The following is a 27,378-nucleotide window of genomic DNA, read 5'->3' on the forward strand; positions in this document are numbered from 1 at the left end:
GTGGGAGACACCGGTTCTACTCATGATTTGGGAGCTCATGTGATTCGGATCCCACGCTAAGCTATAAGTCCAGGTCTCATATAGCCTCGGTGCTGAAAGGGTGAAAAAATCAAATCTAAATCAGAGATGTAATGGAGGGTATAAGGGGAGGATATCTGCTATGTTTCTGCAAACGGTCGAGCAAATATCTCCCAAAAATTTAGCAATACATTGAAAGGAGCGCTTATCTCGAATCAACCTTAAAGCAAATGATAATTCATTCGACAATTCATTTCAGCACCAAGATATAGACCTGCTGTTATCCCATTCGGATATGCATTTGTTAACCATATGTCCACGGGAAAGCTTCAAAATACACACAAAATTCCGTAAATCTAGCGGAGACCGAATTTACTTAAACCCGTGACTATTCCCCACTTTAAACTTACCCTAACTTGAACACAAATTAACAAATGACTAGTTTCAACTTTCTGATATTTAATAATTATTTATTTCAACTACAAGTGTAACATTTACATTTATCGTGCCTTTGCATGCTCACTTTCACAGAGGTAAATCAATTTAAAATGTAGTTCAAAATATTAATATGCTAAATGCTTTCCATAAATGTCTTCAAAGAAAAGCTTTGTAAATATACTGTAAATCAGCTGTTATTAAGTTTCAAAATTATGAAATGCACTAATAAAGCATTTTACTTTTCTTCATAATAATTTGCATATAACCATGCACAATGCTTCAAAAATCTACTGCAGAGTCTCTCCCTTGAAATATTACAAGTCAGCCTTTTTCTGCGATCAGCAACGAAATCTTCCCATCTTGTTTGTGTGCAATCAATGCAGCCGCATAATCAGCAATCAGCTTGAAAGATTCACCGCGTTTTCTCCTTTCCCGCCTGCCGCAAAGAGCTTGGTATAAATTACGTTTATTTAGTCAAGATAAAAGTGTGATTACATTGTACGCAAGAGTGAGCGTTTAAACGACTGTTCTGTGAGGAAGGATAATCCAAGAAAGAGCTAAGCCAAAACATGCAAACAGGGAATACCAAGAAGCATCGTGACTTACGTTATGTTGCCAAATTTCTCGTGAACACCAATCAGGGTTGCAAATTTTATATTCAAAAAAGATATTTGTTTATTCAGTCGTTCCCTTTTGCTTGCATAAATAAATGTCCGTAATTATTCTTTTTATTGTTTTTCTTCGTATTAATTGGGAAGGCATGTGACTGTGTGACTACAAGAGAACCTCCCCTGACTGTGTGACTGTGTGACTGTTAGAGAACCTCCCCTGAGTTAAAGATAGACCTTTTGAGAAGGAAGTTTGCTTAACATGACTGTACACAACCATTGTATTTCATAATGAACCATCAAAAAAGTCTTTGTAGCATCGGGGATCTGAAATTTAACGTACTTGAATGCAAGCAAAGTCAATTTTCAATATTACTGCAATGATGGAGAGATTGATATGGGGCAGCCCCTTCCCCTTTTTATATACGTAGTTTATTAAATGTACATCTTGTTCCAGGTGAGTCAGATAGCGACACAATTAAATGTATAAAAAAGAACTGACCATGATTTTAATAAATGTGTTGGCAAATCAACTATGGAAAACTCTACTTACATTATAGCATCATTTCTTAATCCTAGTTCGAATAGTGCTATTTGTAACCAATGTTGCTAGTTCTCTTTTTCTGGTCTACCGGACACATGCCATAATTCAAGATCTGTCCAAATTACTTTATCTGAAGTACGAAAAAGGATATAGCCATCAGCAATAATTTTAGCTAATATATTTGATATTGTTTCTTTCCTTTTTTTCGGTGGTACTAAACTAGGTTATAATACAATTTACATTATACTGTGCAATTACATTAGCAGCAATAATAATCACATAGCTATTTGTATTTTCGTTGAATTGCCACTTTCCGTTTTCCAGTACTGAGTAGTTTATCTGTGAATTAAATATGGTTAAGAGGATAAATAAGGCCTATGTTATTTCAAAGAACCTTTGAATCAACAAATGAGGTTAGTGACAAAGGATATTATAGTCTCACTGCATAAAACTCAAAACAGCAGCTAATTTTGTATACTAGTTGATGCTTACATTACTAAATAAATACTTTTCATTCTTGTAGTGCTACAACATAATCCAAAACTTTTAAATGTTATCAGTGGTATGAGAAATTCAAATAAATAAGATTAAGTTTGTTGCATAAGTTTTATAGTTCAATTTTGCTTAACTGGAAAGGGGAAATTCTACCTAGCTTGTAATATTTCCTAACAAAATTTATAACGATTTTAATGTTGTTTATAAAACAAGACGAAATTAAATATAAAGTTTTCTCGTCTGCTTTATTGGGGATGCGGTAGCTCACTGGTAGAGCGTTCACCTATGATGCATAGGGTCGTCGGTTCGATCCCAGCCTTCGCCAAATGAGCTTTGTGGTGAACAAACGCCGTGTGCATGGATTTCTGGGGGTTCTCATCATCACTTTCTACATTCCACCATTACCGTCTTCTTTAGCCTAACCGGCATAGTGGGACGGAAAATTTAAAATTTTCACTTTTTCATCTCGTTCGTACATTTTGCAAACTTCCGTCTCGTCTCGATTCTCGAAAAATTCTTTCTCGTCTCACTTTTATTTTCGACGAATTATTTCTCTGTTTGTTTCGAAAAATATGAAATGAACTATTTAGTTTAACGTTCCACGATTATGAGCCAAGGCTGAGGGAGATGGTGATGATGAGAAATGTATGAAATGTTGGAATGAAGAAAGTGGTAGAAACCGGGTGAACCCCGAGTAAACCCTTGCACACAGTATTTGTCCAATACAAATTGCAATTGGCGCGAGCTGGAATTGAATGAAGGACCCACCAAGGGTGAACGCTCTACCACAGAGCTACCGCGGCCCCTTGATTCGTTTCGATTCTCGGAAAGCATTTTTCGTCTCGTTTTGTAAACTTATGAGCAAAATTTATGCCTTAATTTTTTTCTTAATTTAATTTAGAAGTTACAGAATACTTCCGTGTGATAATAAGTCCACGAACAGCGTGATATAAGAACATTTAAACTATATGTATTAATGGAGTATATGATAATGACTTGCATATCTTTAAACGTGGACATCTTCTTATGTTCGTACAATCCTTTTATAACTTATAGTTGTAAAATACTATGAACAAGTTAATAGAGTTAATAGTAAACGGTATTTGAGATCGAAGATTTCAGTTAACGGGTTAACAAGTTTTTTTTTTTTTTTTTTTTTTGCCTGCAAGACTCGAGAAAATTTTCGTCTCGTCTCGAATTTGAAAAGGTGCTTCTCGTCTCGTGTGCAACATTAATTGTTTTTCAATAATATAAATTCAATACATGACATGGAGATATGGAAATACATTAAAAGTTGAGCAGTCTGTTATTATTTCATGCATGTTTCATCCTACTGTTAATCTTATCTATGTAACTATAGCTTGGGGGAATAGTAAATATGATCATACACAATGTTCATTACATTTGGATTCCGGTCACTGTAACATATTTCTATAAAGTCCCAACTTAAGTACAAAATTAACTAACTAATCGACATATCTTTATCTGAAAATATGTGCATAATTTTTGCAAATAAAAAGACCAAACGAAAGGTGTCTGGTCTGACTAATGAACCGGGCACCAGATAACAAATAATAAAACCATACTGTCTGGTTGAAAACCAGACACTGTAACACGATTTGTAACACAGGGAATGAGTCATGTAGACAAACACAGTGTGATAAATAACTTGTTTCAGGAGACAGAGGAATACAAGAGCATATGATAGAGGAAATCTGTATATATTTCGTAACAGTGTCTACATATGAAAAAAAAATCAACAAAAATTAATCAATTGACATGTGTTTGGTTGAGTTTCCAATAAGAAATTCAGAAAATTCTCTGAAACGGTGGACCGTAAACTACATTCTCCACGTCCTGAAATTAGGAAATTTTAAATGGAATGGCGTATGCAGAATTAGACACTAAATAATCTTTGATACAATAAGTAATTACTTTATAATAGTAAACCTGTACTAGATCGAGACATGGCAGTGCTATTGGCCATTTATGTACTGTTTTGAAGTCTCTTTGTCGATCTTCGTTCGCACAAGTAATGTTCTGACTTACCTTTCGTCCAGTTATATTGAAGAGTAACTATGATTCTATATGCAAATTGCGTGGGAGACCCAAGTTCGATTCCCGGCAGGAGCTCATGTGGTTCGGATTCCACATTAAAATGTAGGTCCACGTCCCATATAGACTCACTGTTGAATGGGACGATAAACTTAAAATCAAATCAAAGCAATCTAGATGCAAATTGTTTATAAACAGCAATTTTTATCCCAAATCAGGATTTTAACCAAAGTCGGGATTTCTCCGATTTTACTATCCCGAAATCCAGATATTAAAAATTTCTGGTTTTGGCCATCCCTAATATTTGTTATATATATATATATATATATATATATATATATATATATATATATATATATATATATATGTGTGTGTGTGTGTGTGTGTGTGTGTGTGTGTGTGTGTGTGTGTGTGTAGATAAAGAAAATCATTAGAGATGATTTTGAGAAATTTACAATATTTTATTTTCTTACTCCAGTAAACCACCAATGTCATTTAAAGCAGTGTCATACAAAATCCGACCCTCCTCCTCCCCAGACTGGAGAATCTTTTGCACGTTGAATGGAAGTGTCTCAAAGCAAGTTAAACCCACCGAAAAAAAAACGGACGCATTGACAGAAGGAAAAGCATCGAGGAATCACTTCCCTGCCATGTACAGCTCGTAAAACGTACAAATGCGTTGAAATCTTGAATTAGAGTCTTTTTACAACCGTCATGCTTTCTTCTCTTCTTCATCGCTCTAAAGTAAGAAAAATCCAAACAGCTAGCATATGTTCTGCTAAATTATGGCATTATTAAGCAATTGAACTATTCGATCTTGTATATAGTGCAACATCAAGCAACTATTAGTTTTTATAAGGAAATTATCTGAATGCTCTTTCTTCTCATGGGGAGAAGAGGTTTGTGAAAAATATTTGAACCACTTTTCCCCTTAGGATATGCATTTCAGTGATTATAATTATAGAAGTCCGTAAGATATTATTTTATGGTATATATTTTGAATTCCCTACCCTCCTTAGAATATGTCATTTAATCAAAGTGACATAATAAAATCCCTGCTTATATAAGGGTTGTCTACTATGTTCCAAAAATCATTTTAACTTATCTTTTACCGTGATGTGATCACAAAAAAAGAGACAACATCACCTTTAATGTGATGAAAAAATATAGAAAATGCCCTACTTCCTCCGCCCTTCAAACGGGAATTTTCAGAAACATTCGAACACATGTCCTCATATTTTTAATGCGGGGTTCATATACCGAATTTCATCGTCCTAACTTGAGTAACTCGTGAGATACTCCATTTCTCGTGTAAATTTTGAGCACCCCAATATCTCCCTGAAGATACATGTTAATCAATGCAACATCTTAAAAACCGAGTTCGAGGTAGGTGATAGTTGTATTCGAAAGTCAATTTTAAAAGTTTAACCAGTTTTGCATGATGTGTACATATACGTGTACAAGATCGTTCCATTATTGTATGATGTATTAGGCGGAAAATATCTAAATATTCCAATATAAAAAATATCGAAATATAGAAAATATTGAGATATCAAGATATCGAAATATATTGAAATATTAAGATATCTAAATATTGGTCAGAAAAAAATCAATATCTATGTTTCAATATTTGAAAATATCGATCAATCTATCGATATATCGAAATATTCTACAGCTATATTCGTCTAAAGAAAGTTGTGCGTTATTGTTTTGGTTATTAGTGTATTTAAAATCCGAAACTAACATAAACTTGTACAGTAAATTCTTCACCTTCTCTAAATGATAATTATATGATTCTTCTAATTTCAGGTTGTTTCCTACACTGAAAACACTGACACAGATGACTTTGAGAACTTAACGTCAGCCGAAGGTGAGCATTTTTATTTTACCATATTGTTTTACTTGTAATGAATGATACATTAGGTTGGTACTTGTTTATCAACTTAAGAGTTTGTTCTTGAATCTCTCCCTCTAAACTGATTCCATATTAGGCCAAAGTATCTTCTGAGAAAAATTGGCTTAATTGAATGGTGGCCCAATCGATCTTAAATTTTTTGTGCATTTACGGTGTGCAATATGAGGCAAAAATACCTTGTATGTTTGGAAGCGCTAGATAGAGTGAGATCATATCTTGAATCGAAATAAAGGAGGTAGAACTACATCTATTACTTTATAGTATCATCATGGCAGCCAGCCATATTAAAGTGTGCCATTATGGTTTTATCATGAGGCTAGGTAAAAGACTTTCGTAATGATTTATCTTTAATGAAATTGTATTTCACTTACGTTCGGTCAAAATTAGAATATGCTACTGTTGTGTGGGCACCAAATATGCAAAAATACTGTGATATGATTGAAGGAATAGAGAAAAAATTCCTAAGACTTCTAACGTACAGGAAAACTAGGCTTTACCCGAAATATGAATCTTACAGAGAGTTACTGGAAAATTATCAACTACCCACTTTATACGAAAGAAAAAGATATAATGATCTAATATTTTTATATAAATTAATACATGATAAGATTGTCTCTATTGACATGCGTTCGTTGCTTTGTTTCCATGTCCTATCAACCAGAACGAGGATAGGAAACACATCTACGTTTTATCAAAGAAAGGCAAGAAAAAATATCCTTCGGAAATCTCCTATATGGAGGATAAGCACTTTCCACAATGAGGTCGAAAAAGACTTCAATACTGATATATTTAGCATGTCGGAAAGTGTGTACAAAAGAACAATTAAACAGGCATGTTTTGGAAACGGCATATAAAGAGCACATATGCAAAGACAATATGAATGTGTATTTTTGAATTGTCTATTTTGTAAAGTGTATTTCTTTTAATTATTTGTATATTTCACTCTTTTGTATTATTATGTATTTCGTTGTCAAAGACAACACAATAATTGGGCCTAGAGCCTGTTGTGTTGTGCTTGAACTAAAATAAAAATAAAAATAAAATAAAATAAATCTTGGATTCGGGCTCAAAATATTTAATAGGAAGGGGATCTTATGGCATGTCATTTTGAGGTAGCTTTTCACCGCAAACTGGCATGTTATCTTATTTCCAACTTACCTATAATCATTTAATAGTCACTGCCCTTATAATATCTGTTTCATTAACTTAAAATTGTCTTCTCAAACTTATCAGGTACCTCTGCCTCATACTATATACTGTTCAAAAATTAAGGTCGCTTGAGGCACCATTTAATATTATTCAATTGAGCTATTTTTTCTCAGGGGTTATGTTGGTCTAATAAGGAACAGTTTTAAGGGGTAAAGCTCAAAAAACTCGGAACTTAAAAAATAAGGACTAACCTTTTATATATATATATATATATATATATATATATATATATATATATATATATATTCACTAATTTAATAGTTCTTTCCCTAGACTTTCCAATACTGTAGATATATATATTTTCCTGTCTAAATAAAAATCACTTACTAATGTGACATATTGGGATTAGAATGGAAAGCTTCTACAATCGGAACTGATACCAGAAGACTAACTGTTAGGTTTAAACAACGGACAACTGTGTTTTTGAATAGTTATTTATGTTTAATATTTCAAATACCTCAGGTTAAGTTCAAGGGTATTACATGAAATAATTGTTCAAAAATTAAAATCATTTCTGAAATTCTCTCTTCACATTTTTACAACAGATTTCCTTCCACGAAGCGACAAGCGTTACACCTCATAGGTGAAGTTAAGAGGTCACAACAAGCATGACTTTAGCATGACATATATTGTAAGAGAACTAATTATCGCCTATCGTCGGATAAGCCAAATAAAGCCTAACATAAATACAATTTAGTGTCCAGAATTAGTTACTAATCAAATTCGAATCAACTGATCAAAAGTAGAAATAACTGTGAAATAGGCAATGGTAATGTTGTAATTATATATATATATATATATATATATATATATATATATATATATATATATATATATATATATATATATATATATATATATATATATATTACCCTGGAGGAAGCAAGTAGATTGAGGGCTGACACCCTTCCCCCTAAAGGATCGACGCCATACATAGCGAAAAATCAAGAATGATTCGCATTATTAACTAAATTTTATGTTGAAATCAATTAAAGTGAAAGTTGAAGGGAACGTAGAGCCGTGTTGCAACTTGCTGTATTGGGTACTTACTCCACTAGTTGGATTTACCTGGCGTCTAGCCAGAACATGTAGATCTATGTGTCAAATTGGATTCGAGCATCGCGCTGTCTTATTAGCATTAATTACATATGCTGTCTTATGAATGATAGAAATATTGTGTTGGAAGCCAATCCACTGACTACGCGTCCATTAGTTTCAGTTTTCTTTAGTTCCACCGTACTGATAAAATTAGGTAATAGGTACAAGAAAGTACTAGACTAAACTTCCTTCTGCTATAGTCTATAAATATCTATGAACGGCCAGATGACGCTCGTTAAATTGAGTGATGCGTTGTCAGTGCTTTGTCAACCAAGCTCCATTGTTTCTGGCCTTCTGGACCGTTGTTCGATACATGTTCCCCTACATGTTAATTCATGTTTGCTCTTAAATTGTCTCATGAGCTGGATCAACATCGGAAAAGTTTAGTTCTAAAACCGGTAGTAAGGGTCCACAGACACCAAATTCGAGCGCCCTTATTATTCGGTTTAACAGAAGCAAAGTATTAAAAGAAATTAAAATTTAAATATCTTTACTCTTTTTTAAATGCTGTCTATTCGCATCCTCAGATGGTGAATTTTGAAGCATATCCTAACGAGAAAGAGATCAAATAGGTTAAAAAAAGAATATAGCATATAACTAATTAGGGAAATTTTATGTAGTGTTAATTAATTAAGTTTTTGGAGGTGACTGTACAATACTTGCTTTTCTGATAAATTAATTTAATAAAAGAAGTCACTTCATCGGTATCACAAATGGAACCTGCTGCATCGGCTCCTCTCTCTGGCTACACCAAAATAAATAGATAATGAAAATACAAATAAAAAAGACTAGACACAACATTTTTCTTCATTCTGAATACAGGATATATGCACACAAAAGTATATATGTGTGTGTGTGTGCACAAAAGTAAGTTTGGAAATGAAACCTATTCCCACAAAATTTCATCTTTGTGCATAAATCAATTAAACATGTGCGATTATAGCTTTCCAAAAAACAATAAATAATGAAATAAGATAAATCTAACTTTATAAAATAAGTCGGTAATCAAGAGCTCTTTTTCAACATGCAAAAAAGCACTAAATACTACAGGAAACCGTGAATCATTTTTATATGTTACATGTGGAAGTTCTCTTTTCTAAAACGCACATGCCACTTCACGCTACGTATAACATCGGAAGAGCACGAGGCCTCAAAGAGTAAAGGTTACGTGTCTGCGGATGGTACACGTGGCCCGCTGAAAAGAATATGATGTGACCACCGGTGGTGCACGTGGCGGCGAGAGTATTAAAAAAGAAAGAAAGAAAAGGAAAGTCACAAACATTCCCAATTCGAACATTCCGTTAATTATAAATTTTAATGTGAATTCTTTTTCCTTTCTGCTACTTAAATCGAAAATCGGTCTGGTAGTCTTATTAGATCTTTGAACATCGAAAAGTCTGCGTCTATGACGTCTATAATTAATCCGATTTCTTCCATGAGATAGACATAATAATCTAAATTGTTTTTATGCCAATCTATATTTCAAACTAAACATCTCTTCTAAATTCTTGCATTCCCATAAATGGAATGTCATCAACGCAATGCGATTTCTTCTCCTTTATTTATTTATTTATTTTGGTATAGCTGAAACAACTGAATACTAGAGAGTATAATTTCATTAGATGACCATGTTTTGTTCATGTATGACCATAGTAATACCCGTGTCAAAGTCTTGCCATGCTGGTACCTTCTTGTAAAGAAACAAACTTCAATATAAAATTCTCTTTTTCAACTTCAAGTGAAAAAAGAGAGCTGGGATATATACTTTATACACACACACACACACACACACACACAGCCACAGACGCCCTGATTTTGTCCTTTAAGTTCTCCAAACCACTTGGCTTCTTTGCGTAAACTTCCGTTTTCACATGGCCCCAAAGCCAGAAGTCGCAGGGGGTAAGGTCGGGTGATCTTGGCGGCCAAGCGGTCGGGCCACCGCGGCCAATCCATCGGTTAGGGAATTTCTCGTCAAGGAACTGTCTCACCTTGATTGCATAGTGAGGGGGTGCCCCGTCCTGTTGGAACACGATGTCGTTCTGGATTCCACGTGCCTCCAGTTCCGGAATGAGGTATTTCTGCAACATATCCAGGTACGAATCTCCATTCACGGTCTTCTCTTCAAAAAAGAACGGTCCAATCAGATGATCATAGGGCACAGCGCACCAAACGTTCACTTTAGGGCTATCTCTCTCATGTGTCTCAAATTCCTTTGGGTTTTCCGTGCCCCAAACGCGACAGTTGTGTCGGTTAACCTTCCCGGAGACATGGAAGGTTGCCTCATCTGAGAACATGATGGCTGAAAGGAGAACGTCGCCATGTTCCAACTGCTTGAGCATGGCGTCACATAAGTTGAACCGGATGTCCAAATCTTCATCATGCAGATCCTGGACTATCTTGATTTTGTAACCTTTGGCCTTGATCGTCTTCTTGGCTATCTTAAACACGGTTGTCTGTGAAATTGCGAGTTCCATGGATCGTCTAGGAATCGACTTCTGTGGGCTGTTGATGATGCTTTCCCTTACCCTGCTCACTATTGCAGGCGATGTTGGCGGCCTCCCACTTCGAGGACGGTCCAGGACGCTTCCTGTCTCCAAGAACTTAGCATGCCACTTTCGGATTGCACTCTCAGTCGGTGCCGGCTTTTTGAACTCTTTGGTGAACTTTCGACACACCAGAATTGGTGATGTTAGCTCTGCGTACCACAGAACACATTGCGCTTTCTCTTTCACCGACGCCATCTTTGATACGGTAAAAAATAGTCTTCTCAGGGAAGTTTTTCATTTCATTATTTCTTTAAAAGACACACACACCAATACAGCTTACAACTTACTTTTAACAGTCAACATTGAAACAACAATGAAAACAACAATGGATGGAATTAGGTAAGAAACTGACCCTTGCCCTCCCTCTCCCTCTCTCAACGTGTTCAGAGTTGCCGCTAATCTAATAGTGTTGCCAAGTAAAAATTTAATCCTTTCGCTACCGTTTGCACTTTATTTGATTTCATTATGAGCATTTTTATGAAAATTATAAGCAAATTAAATCCGTCCAGACTTTATGAAAACCCTGTACATATATATATATATAAAGTTTGTGTCTATACGCTGAACGGAGGACGTTTTAGAACTATACATCTTGACAAAATTTAGAAACGAACGGAAGCCGGACATCAAAAAAGTACTTAATCAGAAATACAAGGTCATTAAACTTATAAATTTGTTGAAATCTGAAATTCATTTTTCCACAAAAAGAGATCTCTTCACTTGTGTCGTCAATTGGCAGCATAAATGGACCTTGACCAGCTGTTTTATTTTTCGTTTCTTAAATTTTTATTCAGAAGGAAATACTTAGTATAATTACTCTAAGTATAGATAAGTACTAGGAAGATCTTAAGATTAATTCAGTTTGTATATATATAAAACTGACACAAATGTGATTAATTAACTCATGATGTCTTATGTTGAAAGTTCATATGTATAATATATCATTTATCTTAGTTCATATACATTCGTATACACTTAAGCATTACTTTGTTTTAAATTTAGGTAAAGGAACAGCTTACCCTATTCCAATAGAAGCACTGGGAATAGAGTATGGTGAACCTCAATTAACTATAAGCATCCCTTTGAGAAATGGACAAAGACGTCATCACAAACAAGCTGCATATAGTCGTGATTGTACGGTAAGGAATGTTTTACTTTTTAATTATTACCATTGACTAAGTCAACAATGCTGTTTATCGGTTAATGAGAAGTATCCAGATGTCCCATTAATTGTTCTTAAAACCCAAGCACACATACGTAAAGTGACTTACAAATGAGACAAATTAAGTAATATCTGAAAGTAATTAAATCACTTTAACAAATAAACGATTAGGTGTTGGAAGCTCACTTGCTATAAGCACCTATATTCCTAGCTCACGGAAGAAATGTCATCATGATTTTATTTTACAATTAGAAGTGATCAGAAGTACACTGAGTAGATTATTATTCATTTTTCCCAATTAGAATGTTACAGTTGAGTAAAATTATTTTGAAGGAAGAAAGATATCAACCGATAATACTAATTATGAGCTTCAAAGTTGAGTCATGGGCTCTGATGGAAGGGGTGGTACGCAGAAATGTAGCTTTTCTCTTCTTTAACGTGTGCAAGGCCAGTATCAGTTTGACAAGAAAATGTCAAAGAATGAGGTAGATCCAAATGAGTATGATGCTAGTAAAGAATAGAAGAAATACGATATTTATCTAGGTTTTCTTAACATTCACTTTGAGTTTGGGGAAATTTGAAATTGCCGTTTGTAGTATTGTGTTTAAACCCGTATTGATTTATAAAATTGACATTTTATATAGAGAGATATTTTGCTGCAGAATGATCGGTAAAGAAACTGTGATATTGTTTTCTAAAAGAACAATTTTTAATGAAATGCACTACATTATATAATTACGGAAGGGATATATCCAAGCTTAATGATTTTGCTTATTAACTTTAGAAGTAAGTAACATAAATAGATGTTAATTAATGTAGGTTAATTATACCCATCAGTTTATTAGAATCTTTGAACGTGATTAATACGTGCAAACATGAGAAGGTTGCTATTAGAAATTTGAGTAATAAATACATGTTAATGAAACATAAACATTTAAAGTTTCGATCATCTGGAGTGCATGCACAAAGCAAGTATTATTGACATCAACATTCGTCATTGAATCTGTCGAGAAACAAGGTTTCTATGAATTTTTATAAGAGTTTTCGAAAAGACGTAGGTAACTTAAAATTCAACTACAATTATAGCTCAGTATAATATAGCCTAATAGCCTATATATTGAAATAATCAAGAAACGAGACATTCGGTAGTATCACTAAATACTCTTCTTCCTTCCACCGAGTCACACAAGGCACGAAAATGAAAATGGTATTTTCAGGTATTTTAATCTCGAAAATCTAATACGAATAACCCTAATGAATATTAATAAACATTCGTCTAATCACTAGAAATAAAGCTAATGACTAGCATCGAACCTATGACGCTGTGCAGAAAGGTGATTCATCCCTTACTTATACTTTCCTACGTAACAGACTTTGAATACGTTATTATTACTATTGTAAACATTCCTCTCTGGTATCAAATGCCAAATTTGATTGGATAAGTGACATTTACTTGTTTACTTTTAGTAATATTGCCTCAATAGTAAAGATAGCCAATCGAATTTTCAAATGGTGTCTCTTATTAAAAATGTACAGTACCGTAATAACGATATGATTGTGTCTGTTTAATTTTGATTTACGTTTATGTTATCCTACATCACTTTTGTTATACTCATTGCAAAAGACTTTCATATATGTACCACCAACATCTGCTTTCTAGATTTGCAATTCAAAATTAAGTTTCTTCAAAATTATAACATCTATTATTTATATCTATGTCCTATCCTCATTTAAGGAAAATTAGGGAAGGAAATTATATTTTTTCTTTATTTCTACATACTCTTATTTGGATATATTTCTAGTTTAAATTGTTAATATTATAATCAACACAACGCAAATCTTAGCTATGCATCTGAACGCTCCAGTTTGTGCAGTCCAGTGATCAGTTGGTGTTCGGGAGAATCCTTTCATTCCCTACTCTTCACACTGTTAAACGTTCCCCACTCGGAGGACACCTTAAGGACTGCATCGCCACAATTTATAATACTATTAATAATAGTAGTAGTAAGTAGACAAGGAGTTAGTCAGTCAGACAAGATGTTAAAATATGTTTCTATTTGTCGATTTTCCTTACAATTTTTACACTTATATTCACACATGGAAGTTTCATGGATAATAATTAAAATTTAAAGAGTATAGGTGTTATAGGTGCTGCAGAAATAGAAAATATGTTACAGCTACGAACAGATAAAGTTACGAATAACCCATATTTGATGTTCTCAAGTCGTGAATAAATTACACATAATCAATAGATGATTGGTTGGTTGAATTTCGGTTTAACATTGCTTTCTGTTCTGAGGCTATATGAGACGTTTATCTAAAGTTTAACGTTAGATCCGAACCATATGTGCACAAAATAATCAATAGACGAACATGGAAGCTGAAAGAGTGACTAAAACCAAAGCGACGAATTTCTGATATAGTCTGAATTATCTCCCTGAAGGCAGAAATAATCTACATACTAATCGTAGTTAGTGAGATCATTAAGTTCGGTGTAGGATTGTCTTTCTCTATGGTTTAGAAGGCATAGAGAAATCTGAATAGGAGGGGAGAAATATATTTAGAATTAAGACTAACCTTTAACTACTCTGGTAAAAGATATGTTCTGGAGGATCTGACAAACCATAATTGCTTCTGCAAATATTGCATTTTGTTGCAGTTTTTAATTTTTTTAAGTTCACAGCTAAGTCAATGTTCTTCTGTTTGTTTCTCGTATTATAAATTTGCCAATATATGAAAATTCGAATGATTCAACTCAAATCGGCTGAGAACTGGCTAGTGTTACGTTGAGAAATAAGAGGCTGGATAGATTAGTTGATAAAGACATTTTTAAGCTTTTTTGCTAGTTTCATCTCCAGATATACAATGTAAGACTGCAATGAAAATAACTTCCACCTCATTCTTTCACATTGTCACTGTCATGTATTTTCTCAAGACAAGTTCCTTTACTAATACTTGAGTGACCACTCTTTTGCAATTCATATTCAGTTACTACATCGCTTTCCATTTCCTAATTTGTTCCTCTTCTAACTTTCTTGAAAACTATGAGCAACATCCTAGATATTTAATCCTTATCTTGGCTTTCGCAAGTAAATCGTAATCTCATATACATATTCCAACTGATATTTGATTTTTTATTTTTTAAAATGAACTTTCATTCTCACTTGAAAATTGGCTAGCCGCTTCTCTAGAGCCAGTAGAATTTGTTGTTCACGATGTTTAATAAAAAAATACTAATGTTTATACTCTTCTGGGATATCTCAAACCTCAAGAATCTCACATTACAAAATGTCACAGTACTCGTTTTTGTTCCTATTAATAAAATGATAATTTACGCCAAATTATGAGGGTAGACAGAAAACCAGCATTATCTTTTGAGCACCTTTAAATTTAGAGATTAATATATGATGACTGAGATTTGTGCTACCCCACTAGAGTCGTTAAAGGTTAGAAAAACTACAGACATAAGAGATGAGTAATTAAGGTTTTATTGCACATGTATCTTTATAAGAAAATTTGATTTTTCAGGTACGGTGTGATATGCCAGATGTTCCTCCAACCATGCATGATGCTATTTCCAAATGTAGAGCCGAATTGGTGTTTGGTGAAACAGAAGTGCCATTGGACCCCGTTCCAGGTAAAAATAAATTATTTTCTTCTTATTCGTTTATTTGTAATTTCATACTCTTAGCAATTAACCTAGTTTTGGAAAGTAAGTAGTAAACGTGCATCGTAAAACTAGCGTAAATTTTTTCAATATAAAATATTTTATAATTGTACGAGGAGTAATCAGAAAGTAAGCTTACAAAGCCTGCATTGAAACGTTTATATATTATTTCATACAATAATACAGCCAACAGATAGTACATACATTAGCTTATTTTTCGATATAGCCTCAATATCGGTTGCGTCATTTATCGCATTGTGGGATGAGTTTCAAGATTACCTTCTGGTAAAAATCCTATCCTTCATATTCAGCCACGTTTTCTCTAAGTGTTCACCTCTTCGTCTACAGAATATCTGTACGCAATCTGGCGAACGCTTCCAAACGACATTCCCAATTCTGCCATCAGATGCCATAACCATTGGCCACTGGTTACTACGTTGGTACCAAAATGTTTACCATTTTCTTAGGTAATGATCAACACCAATATCATCTCTCTATGACTTACAGTTCCCGAGATATTGCCCCAAAAAGTTCCGATTTCGGGAGCTTTAGATCCTTATCTCGGGAACCGTAAGTCATAGAGAGATCATATATATGTTGATCAATACCTACATTTTAGCACCAAATAGTAACCTGTGGCCACTGGCCAACTGGTCACCGTTTCCCAGATATTGGCAAAAAAGTTCGGATTTCGGTAAACTTAAGGAGCCATATCTCGTAAACCGTAAGTGATAGAGAGATGATATTTTGAAATTTTTTCAATTTTAAGCGTGTGACTTCGTAAAACAAGATATCGGAGAACGTTTTAACAGAACTATTAAACAAAACATGTGAAAAAATTTTAGTATTCAATTAAATTATAAATGTATATATATATATATATATATATATATATATATATATATATATATATATATATATATATATATATATAGATAGATAGATAGATATATATATATATTGAGTATAATAATAAAGTACATAGAACAATTGGTCTGTAGAAGTTAATAAGAAAAAATATTTCTTTTTAGTTCATTCTGGCAATGCTCTTGGAGACTCACGACTTTTTTCTTCGGGGCCGGGGGGTTACTTGAAAAGTGCAGCCAGAAAAACGGAACGACGTGTTCAATTGTGTCTTCACCAGCAGAGTAGAGACTTTCAGCATTTTGTGCAGACCTTACAGAATTCCTACAAATACTCCTCATTTTGTCTACAGAAATTAGTTGTTGCGTCATTTACTATGTTCTTTAAATTAATCAATAATTTTATTAGTTTATATAAATTATCTGCAGTTATACAATAAATGTCAAATCAATGTTAAATAATGTGAATCAATATGAAAGAAGACAGCTACATTTCACACACCAATCTTAAAATTTCTTTCAGCAGTAATTTAAATAAAGTAAAATTACAAATCACAAATAAAATACTAAAGGGTTTGTTTTTTCTGTCCTGACAGGAGTTTCTGAAACTGGTGAAAGGGCGAATAGAACACGAAGACAGTTACCACTAGAACCTGTAAGTATAAACTTAATCCAATATAATTGTATAATGATGATATATCAACATCTGTATAAGTGAAAAATGTTTTACTTGTGCAAAATTAAGATCTCTTTAAGTAATGTTTTTTTTTATTGCGTTCAAAGAAGTCTCTTACAAATCAGAGTACAAACATTCTCTATTATGTGTGTTGCTGATATCTACTCCTATCCACAGACCTTCCTCTTAACATATTCAACAACGCTATTGCATAAAAGACTATCGAATGCAAAATGCTATTAAGATATTTTGTAACTGATACCATCTCGGTTTAGTGTATATAAGTTAAACTGAAACTGAAGATAGATAGTTGCACAAAGACATATAAACTTAGAAAAGGAAGTCAAAGAAATATATTAAGTTACATTGTGTTTGAATCCAGAAACAATCTAATTCAGGCGTGTAATGTAAATATGTTATTTTCATGAATGATGCATCCCTGCTGCACATTAAAAAATAATTTTAGGAATTACGAATTAAAGCGTTTAATAATTTAAATTATGTTCTCTTATATACAGTATACAGTAATTTTAATAATATTTTTGTCATTTTAAATCATTTCAGAATAAGTATTGATCACATCACTAAACTTATGAATTAAATCTAGTTGTTTGTACTGAGTTTAAAAGCTGGTTCTTATACTTTACTTTCACTTTAAACAATTAGCTATTCGTAAATTCACGTTTAGGCTATTGCTAGGCAACACAGTTACATTTATTCAAACGATGTTTTAAAAATAGACACACTGAAGTGAATTATGTTTGTTCTATGTTTATATTCTACATAATGAAAGTCTGATTATTCTATATTCACAATTATTTTCCTTTGTATTTCAGTGTGGTTCTAAGTGTGTGCTGGAGAGAATGGATATGGTAAGTAGAATTTTACCATAAATTAGAAATTAATCTCCAATTTATACGCATGTTCTTTTAAAGATACCCTCGTGGTTGGCTATGTAGTAATTTCTGAGATGTAATATATAAAGCAAAAGTATTCTAATAATAATTAGTATTCTACCATTACTGGTTAATGACTTAACGGCAAATTTAAAAGCCCCCATGCACTACAATCCTCAGCTAATTTCTACGTTTTAACATAGGTCAAAATGTTCAAGTATCGGTTTACATATCATATAGAAATATCATCATGAAATATAAACTTGTGATGTTAACATCTACATTTGAAGGCGTAGCTTTTACTATAAGACAAGCTCTTATTCATTAAACAACTACAAAATATCAATAGCTTGCATATGCTGGGATTCTCTCAGCGTACAAGTTTTTCTTTCGAAGACATACTGAAATGCCCCAGATACTATTTTAAATGTCAGATTTTTACATCAGTATTTAACTAGAAAAAATCCTCAATCATTAATTTCATTTCGTTAAATCACATGTAAGGATTAACGATAATTCCATTGTAGACTTCGCTACTTTAGTATCTTGATCCAATGGTCAAATCTACCTAATCAAGATCCCGTAACACAATTATAAAAGAGAAATTTGAACAGAATCTTCTGCATTATAAAAAGAAATATACTCAAGCAGGTAAATTATACTGGTTAGTAACTGCAAAACAGGAGGGATATTATTTTTGAGAATCTAGTATAGTTTTTCTCCTTTTCAGTTTTAAGAAGACAATTAAAATATATTGCAAAAACAACTTTGATTTTCCAGAGCATTTAATCAATAGAAATATGAGTATACCTATGTGCAGATGTAGTTCATTTCTATTAAGTATGTTTAATTTCCTATCAGAAACACAAACCGATATGAAATAAAACCTCCTTAATGTCATGTTGAGAAGAGAGCAGTTTACATAAATTATCCTCATCGTTTACTCAACATTTGATGAATTTTACTAACAAAGTGTTAACATAAGTATGCTGCATAACTTAATCCTGGTCACTGTTACTAGTATTAATGGAATTGAGTTGAGTTGATTTTTAGTTTAGCGTCCCTTTCAGCAGCGAGGCTATATGAGACGTGGACCTACTGATTAACGTGGAATCCGAACCACATGAGCTCCCGCCGGGCATTAATGGAATTAATAACAATATAAAAATGCGTAATAATATTATATAAATGCTGTTGGGAAGTAAACTTTAAGTATATATATGGGTAACTGGACATGGAGTCCAGATCATATGATAAGGAAGTTGGAAAACGTTGCTATGCAGTTTTAGTCTGTGATGCGATTATATTATGTTGTTTATTAGTTACATTGTTGATAATTGCTTTTGGGTAATATCGATATAGAGATTTCTAGTATAATAAAGGTAGTTTAAGAGTATATCTATCTTTAATGAGAGTAGAGTTTTGATGTGTGAATTTAATATTTAATAAACACAAGTATAGTAATAAGTTTAAAACTGTCAAGTTATTGTAATAAGCATTGATTTGGGGACACAATGGCTCTCAATGGTAGAGCATTCCTTCAAGGGCTGAGTGGCTTGATCTCCAATTAGCTTAGGTTACGTTACAGATTTCATACCATTTCATAACTATAGAATCGGCTGTTCGATGTTTTGAATAGCACTAATGGACCTAGCTTACTTCTGTTCTTCGTATCAACATAATGAATGTTTTAGTTTACTTAATACCTCACTTCATTTTATTTTCAGATCCGTTCTTCTGGCCTACCAGATGTAGACAAATACGAGTCAATGCTCAAAGAAAAGTCTGGTCCTGAATGGTCAAGTGCAATAAGCAGATCAAACGTAAAATGCAATGTTCGTTTGTCGTTTTGGATCCAATACTACCGTAAGTATAGTTTTCACCTTTGTCAATGCATTCCTCCTAAAATTGCATATTTAAATGACTAGACCACATAGCTTTTTATACATTGTGTTTAAAAAGCATCTGCGAAGTGCGTTAGGCAAAGAGAACACTCCACTACAGTAAATGTTGAAAATTATTTATCTTAGCTTGAAGGCAGAGGTCAATCCTCTACACAGTTTTGGGAATACTCGAAGTAAAGATTGGTGATCGATAAATTGTATGTACCTTACATGTGACAGCGTTCCTCAGTACATAAATAGTTTTAGATCGATTCCGATACTATTCAATGAACAGTCTTAAATCGCTTCTCAATGAATAGTATTTCACATGTTCTCTATACTTGCAACCCGCACGAAACATGTGTTCAACTGGCAAACACTTCTTCCTCCATTCTAAACATTGTAATACACACCTGTATTACTCGATATTCAACAGACCTCTGACTGGCTTGTGAGCACAACAACTGTTGAGCACAATGAGCATAACTTGTGAGCACAATGTAAAACAAACTGTCTTAACTATGCAATATACGTTTCTATAGAGTTGGAAGTTAAAGTTAGCTTTGTTCGTATCTGGTTGGACATTTGGACAATATAAGATATGCATACACACGAAGAAAAGTGAATTTTCAATCCTTTTCTCACAATAACAACTGCCTACATCCACTGCGGAATAGCTTCTTGAACGCATTGTAAAAAGCTATGTTTGACGGTAAGAATAAAATATATTCCATGCAGCACTCTTAAGATTTCAGAATTGGTACACAAGTTTCATACAGATTACAGAATTGCATCGTAAATTATCTTTCTTTTTGTGTGTATATAAGTTACTCGTCATCATACGAAGTTCATAAAAAACTTTTAATGATCAACTTTCATATATTGCATTCGAGAACATTATTTTTCTTGTAATTACTGGAAAATATACTCTGCAGAATTTGTATCTCGTTTTCTTAATATTGTGCTTGAATTGATTAATATATGAGAAACTTGATCATTTTCAAAAAGTAAAAGAACAATGTATAGATTTCAATTTTCAATAGCATTTCGACCTCGTGTATAGAAGGGATACCAATCGATGAACATTTAAAAGTGCTATTGAGTTATAAAGTAATTGCAAAAAAGTTCAAAATGTTACGAATAGGATTAGTTTCTTTAATCCGTTACAAATGTAATACCATATTTTTTGGCTAATACTAATTCCATAAACAATACATAGTTTTAGTATCAGAAATCAATTATTAACACTGAGAATCTTCATGTTATTAAACCTTGCATTTAAATTAATAATTACACAACTCAAGCCAATAAGCTCGAAGACTGGGTGCTTTCAAAGTTCATACCTGGAACCGCGTTCCTGTTATGCGTATTGATTTTCGAAGTGATATTCTTGGCCTATAATGCAATACATCCAGCGCTCAAACATTTTCTGGAATTTATGGGCTACAATAGCAACTCCATCGCTGTGGCGATAGCTTTCCCAAACAACCGGAAATGATTTCCATGCAGCTGTCCTAAAGGAACAAATCACAGGGACAAGGTCGGAGAGATATGCAAAATGCATCAGGGCCATAGTTCCTAGTTTCGTAAGCTCAGATTGCACAAGAACAGAGAGATGCATGGAGCATTATCGTGAAGAAAAAAGTTGATGGCTGTTCCTTCAAAGATGATGGAATTTTAACTGATGGATTTACGCAGACGATACAGAAAGTCATTCCTTGGTAATTAACCCAAGGAATAAATTCTTCTTGTATGATTCCGCTGGAATCGAGAAAATTTTGTAACCTGACTTTGCATTTGAATCGGTCCTGCTATGATTCTTTCTTTTTTCTTGTTTGGTTTTGTTTGGGCATTTGGTCAACTTCCAGGTTGCAGATTGACACTTCAAGTGTGGCTCGTACAGAAGGAACCATGACTGAACACCGTGATAATTTGATTTAGAAATGTTAGATCATTGTCAATATTGCCAGATAGCTCCCCGCAAATGATCCTGTATATCTTCCGATAGTCTTCTCTTGGCGTGTGAGGAAACCATGTTATGTGCAAGTGCTCTGCCAAAATTGCCTGACAGCTGATATTTCTGATCAATTGTACGGGAATTACTTTCACGGACAACCTGTTGTACTTGTCGGATATGTTCCTAGTTCTTCTGACACCGGACGTAGTGAACAATTAGTACCTATTGAAGAGTAAAAGACCAATACCATTCACAGCTTCATCCCATTACATCTAACAGAATATCCATAGAGTTTCCGTTTATAAATGCATTCATTTCTTCTTTTTTGTTACTATTTTTTTTTCGGCTTCACTTTGCGGCTAATATGTTGCCACGCCACATAGCCGTCAGTATAACGCTGCACCGAATAATGAAGATTTTATTAGCCATCATACCTGATACAGAACAGTATTGAGATTCCTTATCACAGTAAAAGCTTGAAATTTTGAATAGTAGACGTAGCTGGAGTCATATTTATTGACTTTACTGGTAAATATAAATTTTATAATAAACTATAATAAAAGTACTGGATTTGACTGATTGTGTATTTTTTCCATATTTAGAATTCTTTTATGGAGGACTTGATGAGGAAACTCTTTGCATTCTTTCAAGAACCTATGTCAGATGTATGAAGAATCAAATGAAAAGGGTAAGTTCTTATGCAATAATTTTTGTTTAATTGAATTTTGAAAATTTTGTTCATACGAGTATTATCCATCTGCATTATTGAACACTCAGAAATAATTCCGATTTCAAAATCATTCAAAGTTTCTATATACACAAAGATTTTTAAAAAGAAAATTTGTTAATTTTTCAATTTTTCAAACACTATTGCTTTGAATTCGAAAATACGTACGTACCATTATTAAATTTCACTTCAACTCTTTAGAAAGAAATACAAGTTGCACTAAAAAGTAAACAGTAACAGAAATAGTATTAAAAAGTTAAAAAAAATTTAAAAAGATTTAAAACCACTATTTGGTACTTTATCAATTATAAATAAATTTAATACTATTGCAATTTGCTCCACTAAGCAGTAGATTTGTTATCACGATCAATAAGCCATGGATCAAATAATAATTGTTAATGAAACTTAAATTGCGTAAGACTTACTTTCATTACTTATAACAGACTTCCATTACAAGTTCACATTAACTCATTACCTAACTTCATATATTTCAGAACTGTCCACAAGAACATATCGTCATGAGTAAGTAGAATAATTTGATTTATTAATTAATAGTTATACAAAGAAAGTTTAGAAATTAATCTTTATTTCAATGAAAAAAAGATAAAAATTGAGGGTTTTAGCCTAATGTCTTATAGGTGTAAGCCTGACTAATGAATAATCCATTTACTAACATGTAAGATACTAATATTCGTTACTAAAAAGTGGGTAGAATAGTTTATATCGTTGTTGTTCGCTCATCTAAAGCAGATTTGATTTGTTTGCAATTATTCACATCCAACATTTGGAATGTTGGCAATATTTTTGCTAAATATTTGAAATCTTTTCGTCCTGTACTTAGTGAAATGCTATTTTTAGTAGTGTGATATTTTAAATATATATAAAAAATAATAATTTACGTTTGGTAAATTTTCAGTAGTTACATTTTAACTATTGCGCAACCCTCTGAGCTCCGGCCTGGAATTTGATGTATGAATAAATGCTTTTTTATATTTAGTTTCTACAAACCCATAAATTAATGATTAGGATTTAATAAGGGTGTCAACAGCGAGGCCATTTGTGTCCGTTACGATAAAGCCAATGACCGACACATAGTGTACATTAAACGTTCAAAATAATTTTCTGTAGAAAATGTAGTTGAAATTCATATATAAGTACTACAAAATAAGATATTAAGCAGAAAAATTTATAAACATGAAGTCACATGACGAGAACAGAACAAAATATATGATAAGAAAATAATAATAAAAAAGTAACACGTAATACGAAAAAGTTAACAAGAAGAGATTTTAGAGTACGTTAGATATTTCAATTTCACGTACAAATTAAGATCACATCAGTAAAGTCCATAGTATCTTCCAAAACCTAACTGAGACTGTAAGGTATTTATAAAAGTTCTTTGGCGTCTGAGTATACAATAAAAGAAACTTACTTAACTCGATCAAAAATATTGCCAATCATTTACTAAAATTAAAAACTACAACTACCGTGTTACTCTTTAATTTATAGCACAGTAATTGATAATGTACTTTTAACATTATCACACTAAAAGCCGATAAACTCGGGAATTATACCAAACATATAAGGATATAATGCTTGTTTTAAAATAAGTACTACAGAAGTATTTTAAGCGTAATTTTGAAACGTTTTAAATTTCGATGCATCTTTGCATGCATAAATTCAGTGTTTATATACTATGCTCTCGCTAATTTGTCTTATTTGCACGAATTGGTGCCTAATTAGCGAAAGTATCAAGTTATTGAGAATGGGTAAAACTATTGTGTTTTAGCTACTTAATGATATATTTAGCAACACAATTTCAATACATGTAATCAATATACCAAACAGTATACCAAATTTTGAATTTTTTTACGCTCCATGGACACCGAAACATGTCAAGAAAGTTTTGGCTTTTGTATTATCGAATTTGCTTTTTTATTATTATTATTTTGATGTCTTAGTAGTAGCACGTTCTATGATATAATATGGCTTTCTAAGAAGATGAGAAGTTTCTTTTAAACTTATTCAACAGTTCCAATATCTTGTCCACATCTAGCGTTACTTGTCCATAATCGATACAATGGCTGAATTCACCAATTCGAAATAATCACTTTTGTATAGTTCAAAATTTAAACTACGAATCTAAAATTTCGCAATATTACTGTGAGACTCGTAATGGTCATGATTACCGAAAATTAACCACGATTAGCCGTAATCAGCGCTTTAATTTGGTGAATGTTGAAAATTGAATTTCTATTACCAGATTTAACCGGTGAGTACCATAATCACAAAATCTCTGTTGGTATTATCAAGAGAAAGTTGCACGATGTCCGTACAAAACATGTGTGTATTTGTTTGAAATGAAGAAGTATAGAATATTAAAATGTTGTTTTATGAATTTATTTTCATGACATAATTTAAGAAATTAATTAACTTCATATTATATAAAATAGAGGTAAAAGAAATCCCTTATATTTTAATTAATAGATGAGCTGGAGAAGGTGATTCACAGGAACGTTCGGTTTTGAAACACAACAGTTGTGCTCTAATTCGCAATCAATAATACCTCTCCAATACCTCCAAGCGTAGTGGGAGTTCTTTACTGGGTCATCACCACTTCATAAAGAAAGAAATCATTTAAGAAACACGACGAAAAATTAAATTTTCGCCCTGTTTTTCTTTCGTTTTATTTCCTTCCTTTTCCTTCTTTTCTCTTCTTATTTTTCTTCTTTCTTTTTGTGCGAGTGCTCGAGTTGGTGCCCCTGTTTATTCAATGAAAACATTGAAAACGCTTTTTTTTTTTTTTTATTTTACTGTATATTGTTTCAGCAAACATTTTCATTAGGTTGTCATATTACACATATCATAGGTTATCGTACCACAAGCTTAATTATCATGCGATACATATTTCCTTTTGCTTTTTGCAGTTGGTCAATGCAGAAGGAACCGACATGATCATGAGGTGAATGGCCACAATATTCCAGAATCTACAGTTGGAAGCAAATAAGAAGATGGAACAGATTGGCTGCTAGCACAGAAAGTATGTTAGAATGATTTGTGGTGCATCCAGTTTACTATTTAGCAGCATACTACTGTCATTGCTAAATAGCTTGAAAGCATTTTATTGTCAAGTGAACTTTTTTGTCACTTTTGAATAGTTCATGTAGGCTAAATTGGTTTTCCGTTTCATGCAATATAGTTCATGGTGGGAGTTATGATTGTTTGCTAATAGTAACAGGGTTCCGAAGCTTATGGAAACCTATCGAACTGAATTATTATGTTTGCGAAGGCAATAGACAATATCAGAGTACCTCTTTACCTAAACATGTATAATAAGTATAGGAATTTTAACTAGAATTCTGATCTTAAAATATTTCGTAAATTTCTGATATTTGAATGTAGTGATTTTTTAATATATTTTTCTAAAAATCAACATTTTAGGATACAATGTTCTGTTCTGAAAATATAATTTAATATTTCGATCCATTGCATTTAAAATGTGAAACTGATGCAATAAAGGAAATGTATATACCTTAAATTCTATTGTATCAATTTGTTTTTTGGTTATTAAATAAACATAAGAAACTATATTATGTTCCAATTATTACACCTGGTTCCTCGATTAGACAAAGTGACATTCAATTTGTCGGATATTAACAAAAGTATTATTATGATCATATATTTCAAGAAAGTACTTCGAGGTTTATATTATTTCTTTGTAATTTATAGCTGCATGTCTTACGGTTATCCCTCAAAGATGAAGAAAATAATGATAAATAATTTCCTTTTAATAAAGTATTTGAATACGCCATAAACAACGTCTTTAATTCTACATTGTCTAAGGAACACTGTTTTCTTGCTAACAGATAAGGGAAGAAGGAAACAAAACATTTCAGTTTTTTTTTTTTTTTTTTGTGTGTAAGGGGTGTGTGTGTGTGTGTGTGTGTGTTGGATCGTTGCTTCTATTTGTGGTTGGACGTTCCACAACAGAGGGAGAGCGAGAGAGAGAGAGAGAGAGAGAGGAAAAAATACGCGTTATCTATTTATTGTAAGACCACATACATTTGAAACCCGTAACATAGAAATGCTAGAAAGCATTTTCCTATTTACAGACAAAATCATTGTCAATGTTTTACAACCTTGTAAACGAAGCCAAGTACAATACCCGTTGTTAAGCTTATTGTTTGCAGAGCCGGCTCTACCATAGGTGCAACACGTGCATTTGCACGGGGCAGCAAATTTCAAGGGGCGGAAAATTCTGTTTTAGTCATATTATTTAAAATAAATATTTCTTGTTGGAAACAGATTTTATGATAATGGTAGATAAATGTATTAAGTTGACCTTCTATTTGATTACTACATTCATAAATCATGTTTAAGTCGCATTAGTTTAAGGCCACATGAACAGTGCTAAAGCAAATGGCCAAAGAAATTTCAGCATGAATTTCTTGGTCGTTGTCAAATATAAGAACTCAATTCTCGAACAGTAACACTTGTTCCATTTAGTTAGCTACCACAGTTTTAATGAGAAAATTAGTCTTGTCTTTATCACAAACAAGTTCTTTATCATTGAAGGTGGAAACACGTTTTTTTTTAAAAATAAATAAATAAATCAGATTTG

The 27,378-nt window shown here is 32.8% G+C and overlaps 1 protein-coding gene across 2 annotated transcripts in view; it reads left to right on the forward strand.

Annotated features, from left to right (window-relative positions):
- The window catches only part of LOC145661289 (uncharacterized), a 43,354-nt gene extending 17,009 nt beyond the window's left edge, over positions 1-26,345 (forward strand). For both annotated transcript variants that reach the window (XM_081726696.1, XM_081726697.1), the window contains exons 3-11: positions 5,968-6,028; positions 11,929-12,065; positions 15,617-15,725; positions 17,215-17,273; positions 18,131-18,166; positions 19,918-20,056; positions 22,633-22,718; positions 23,252-23,279; positions 25,685-26,345. In XM_081726696.1, the coding sequence (XP_081582822.1) occupies positions 5,968-6,028; positions 11,929-12,065; positions 15,617-15,725; positions 17,215-17,273; positions 18,131-18,166; positions 19,918-20,056; positions 22,633-22,718; positions 23,252-23,279; positions 25,685-25,764 (735 nt within the window). In that variant the 3' untranslated portion in view covers positions 25,765-26,345. The remainder of the gene's footprint in view (positions 1-5,967; positions 6,029-11,928; positions 12,066-15,616; positions 15,726-17,214; positions 17,274-18,130; positions 18,167-19,917; positions 20,057-22,632; positions 22,719-23,251; positions 23,280-25,684) is intronic.
- Positions 26,346-27,378: the final 1,033 nt, after the last annotated feature.

Source organism: Thermobia domestica, chromosome 1 (genome assembly GCF_964235325.1).
Source record: "Thermobia domestica chromosome 1, izTheDome1.hap1.1, whole genome shotgun sequence".
NCBI lineage: Eukaryota > Metazoa > Arthropoda > Insecta > Zygentoma > Lepismatidae > Thermobia > Thermobia domestica.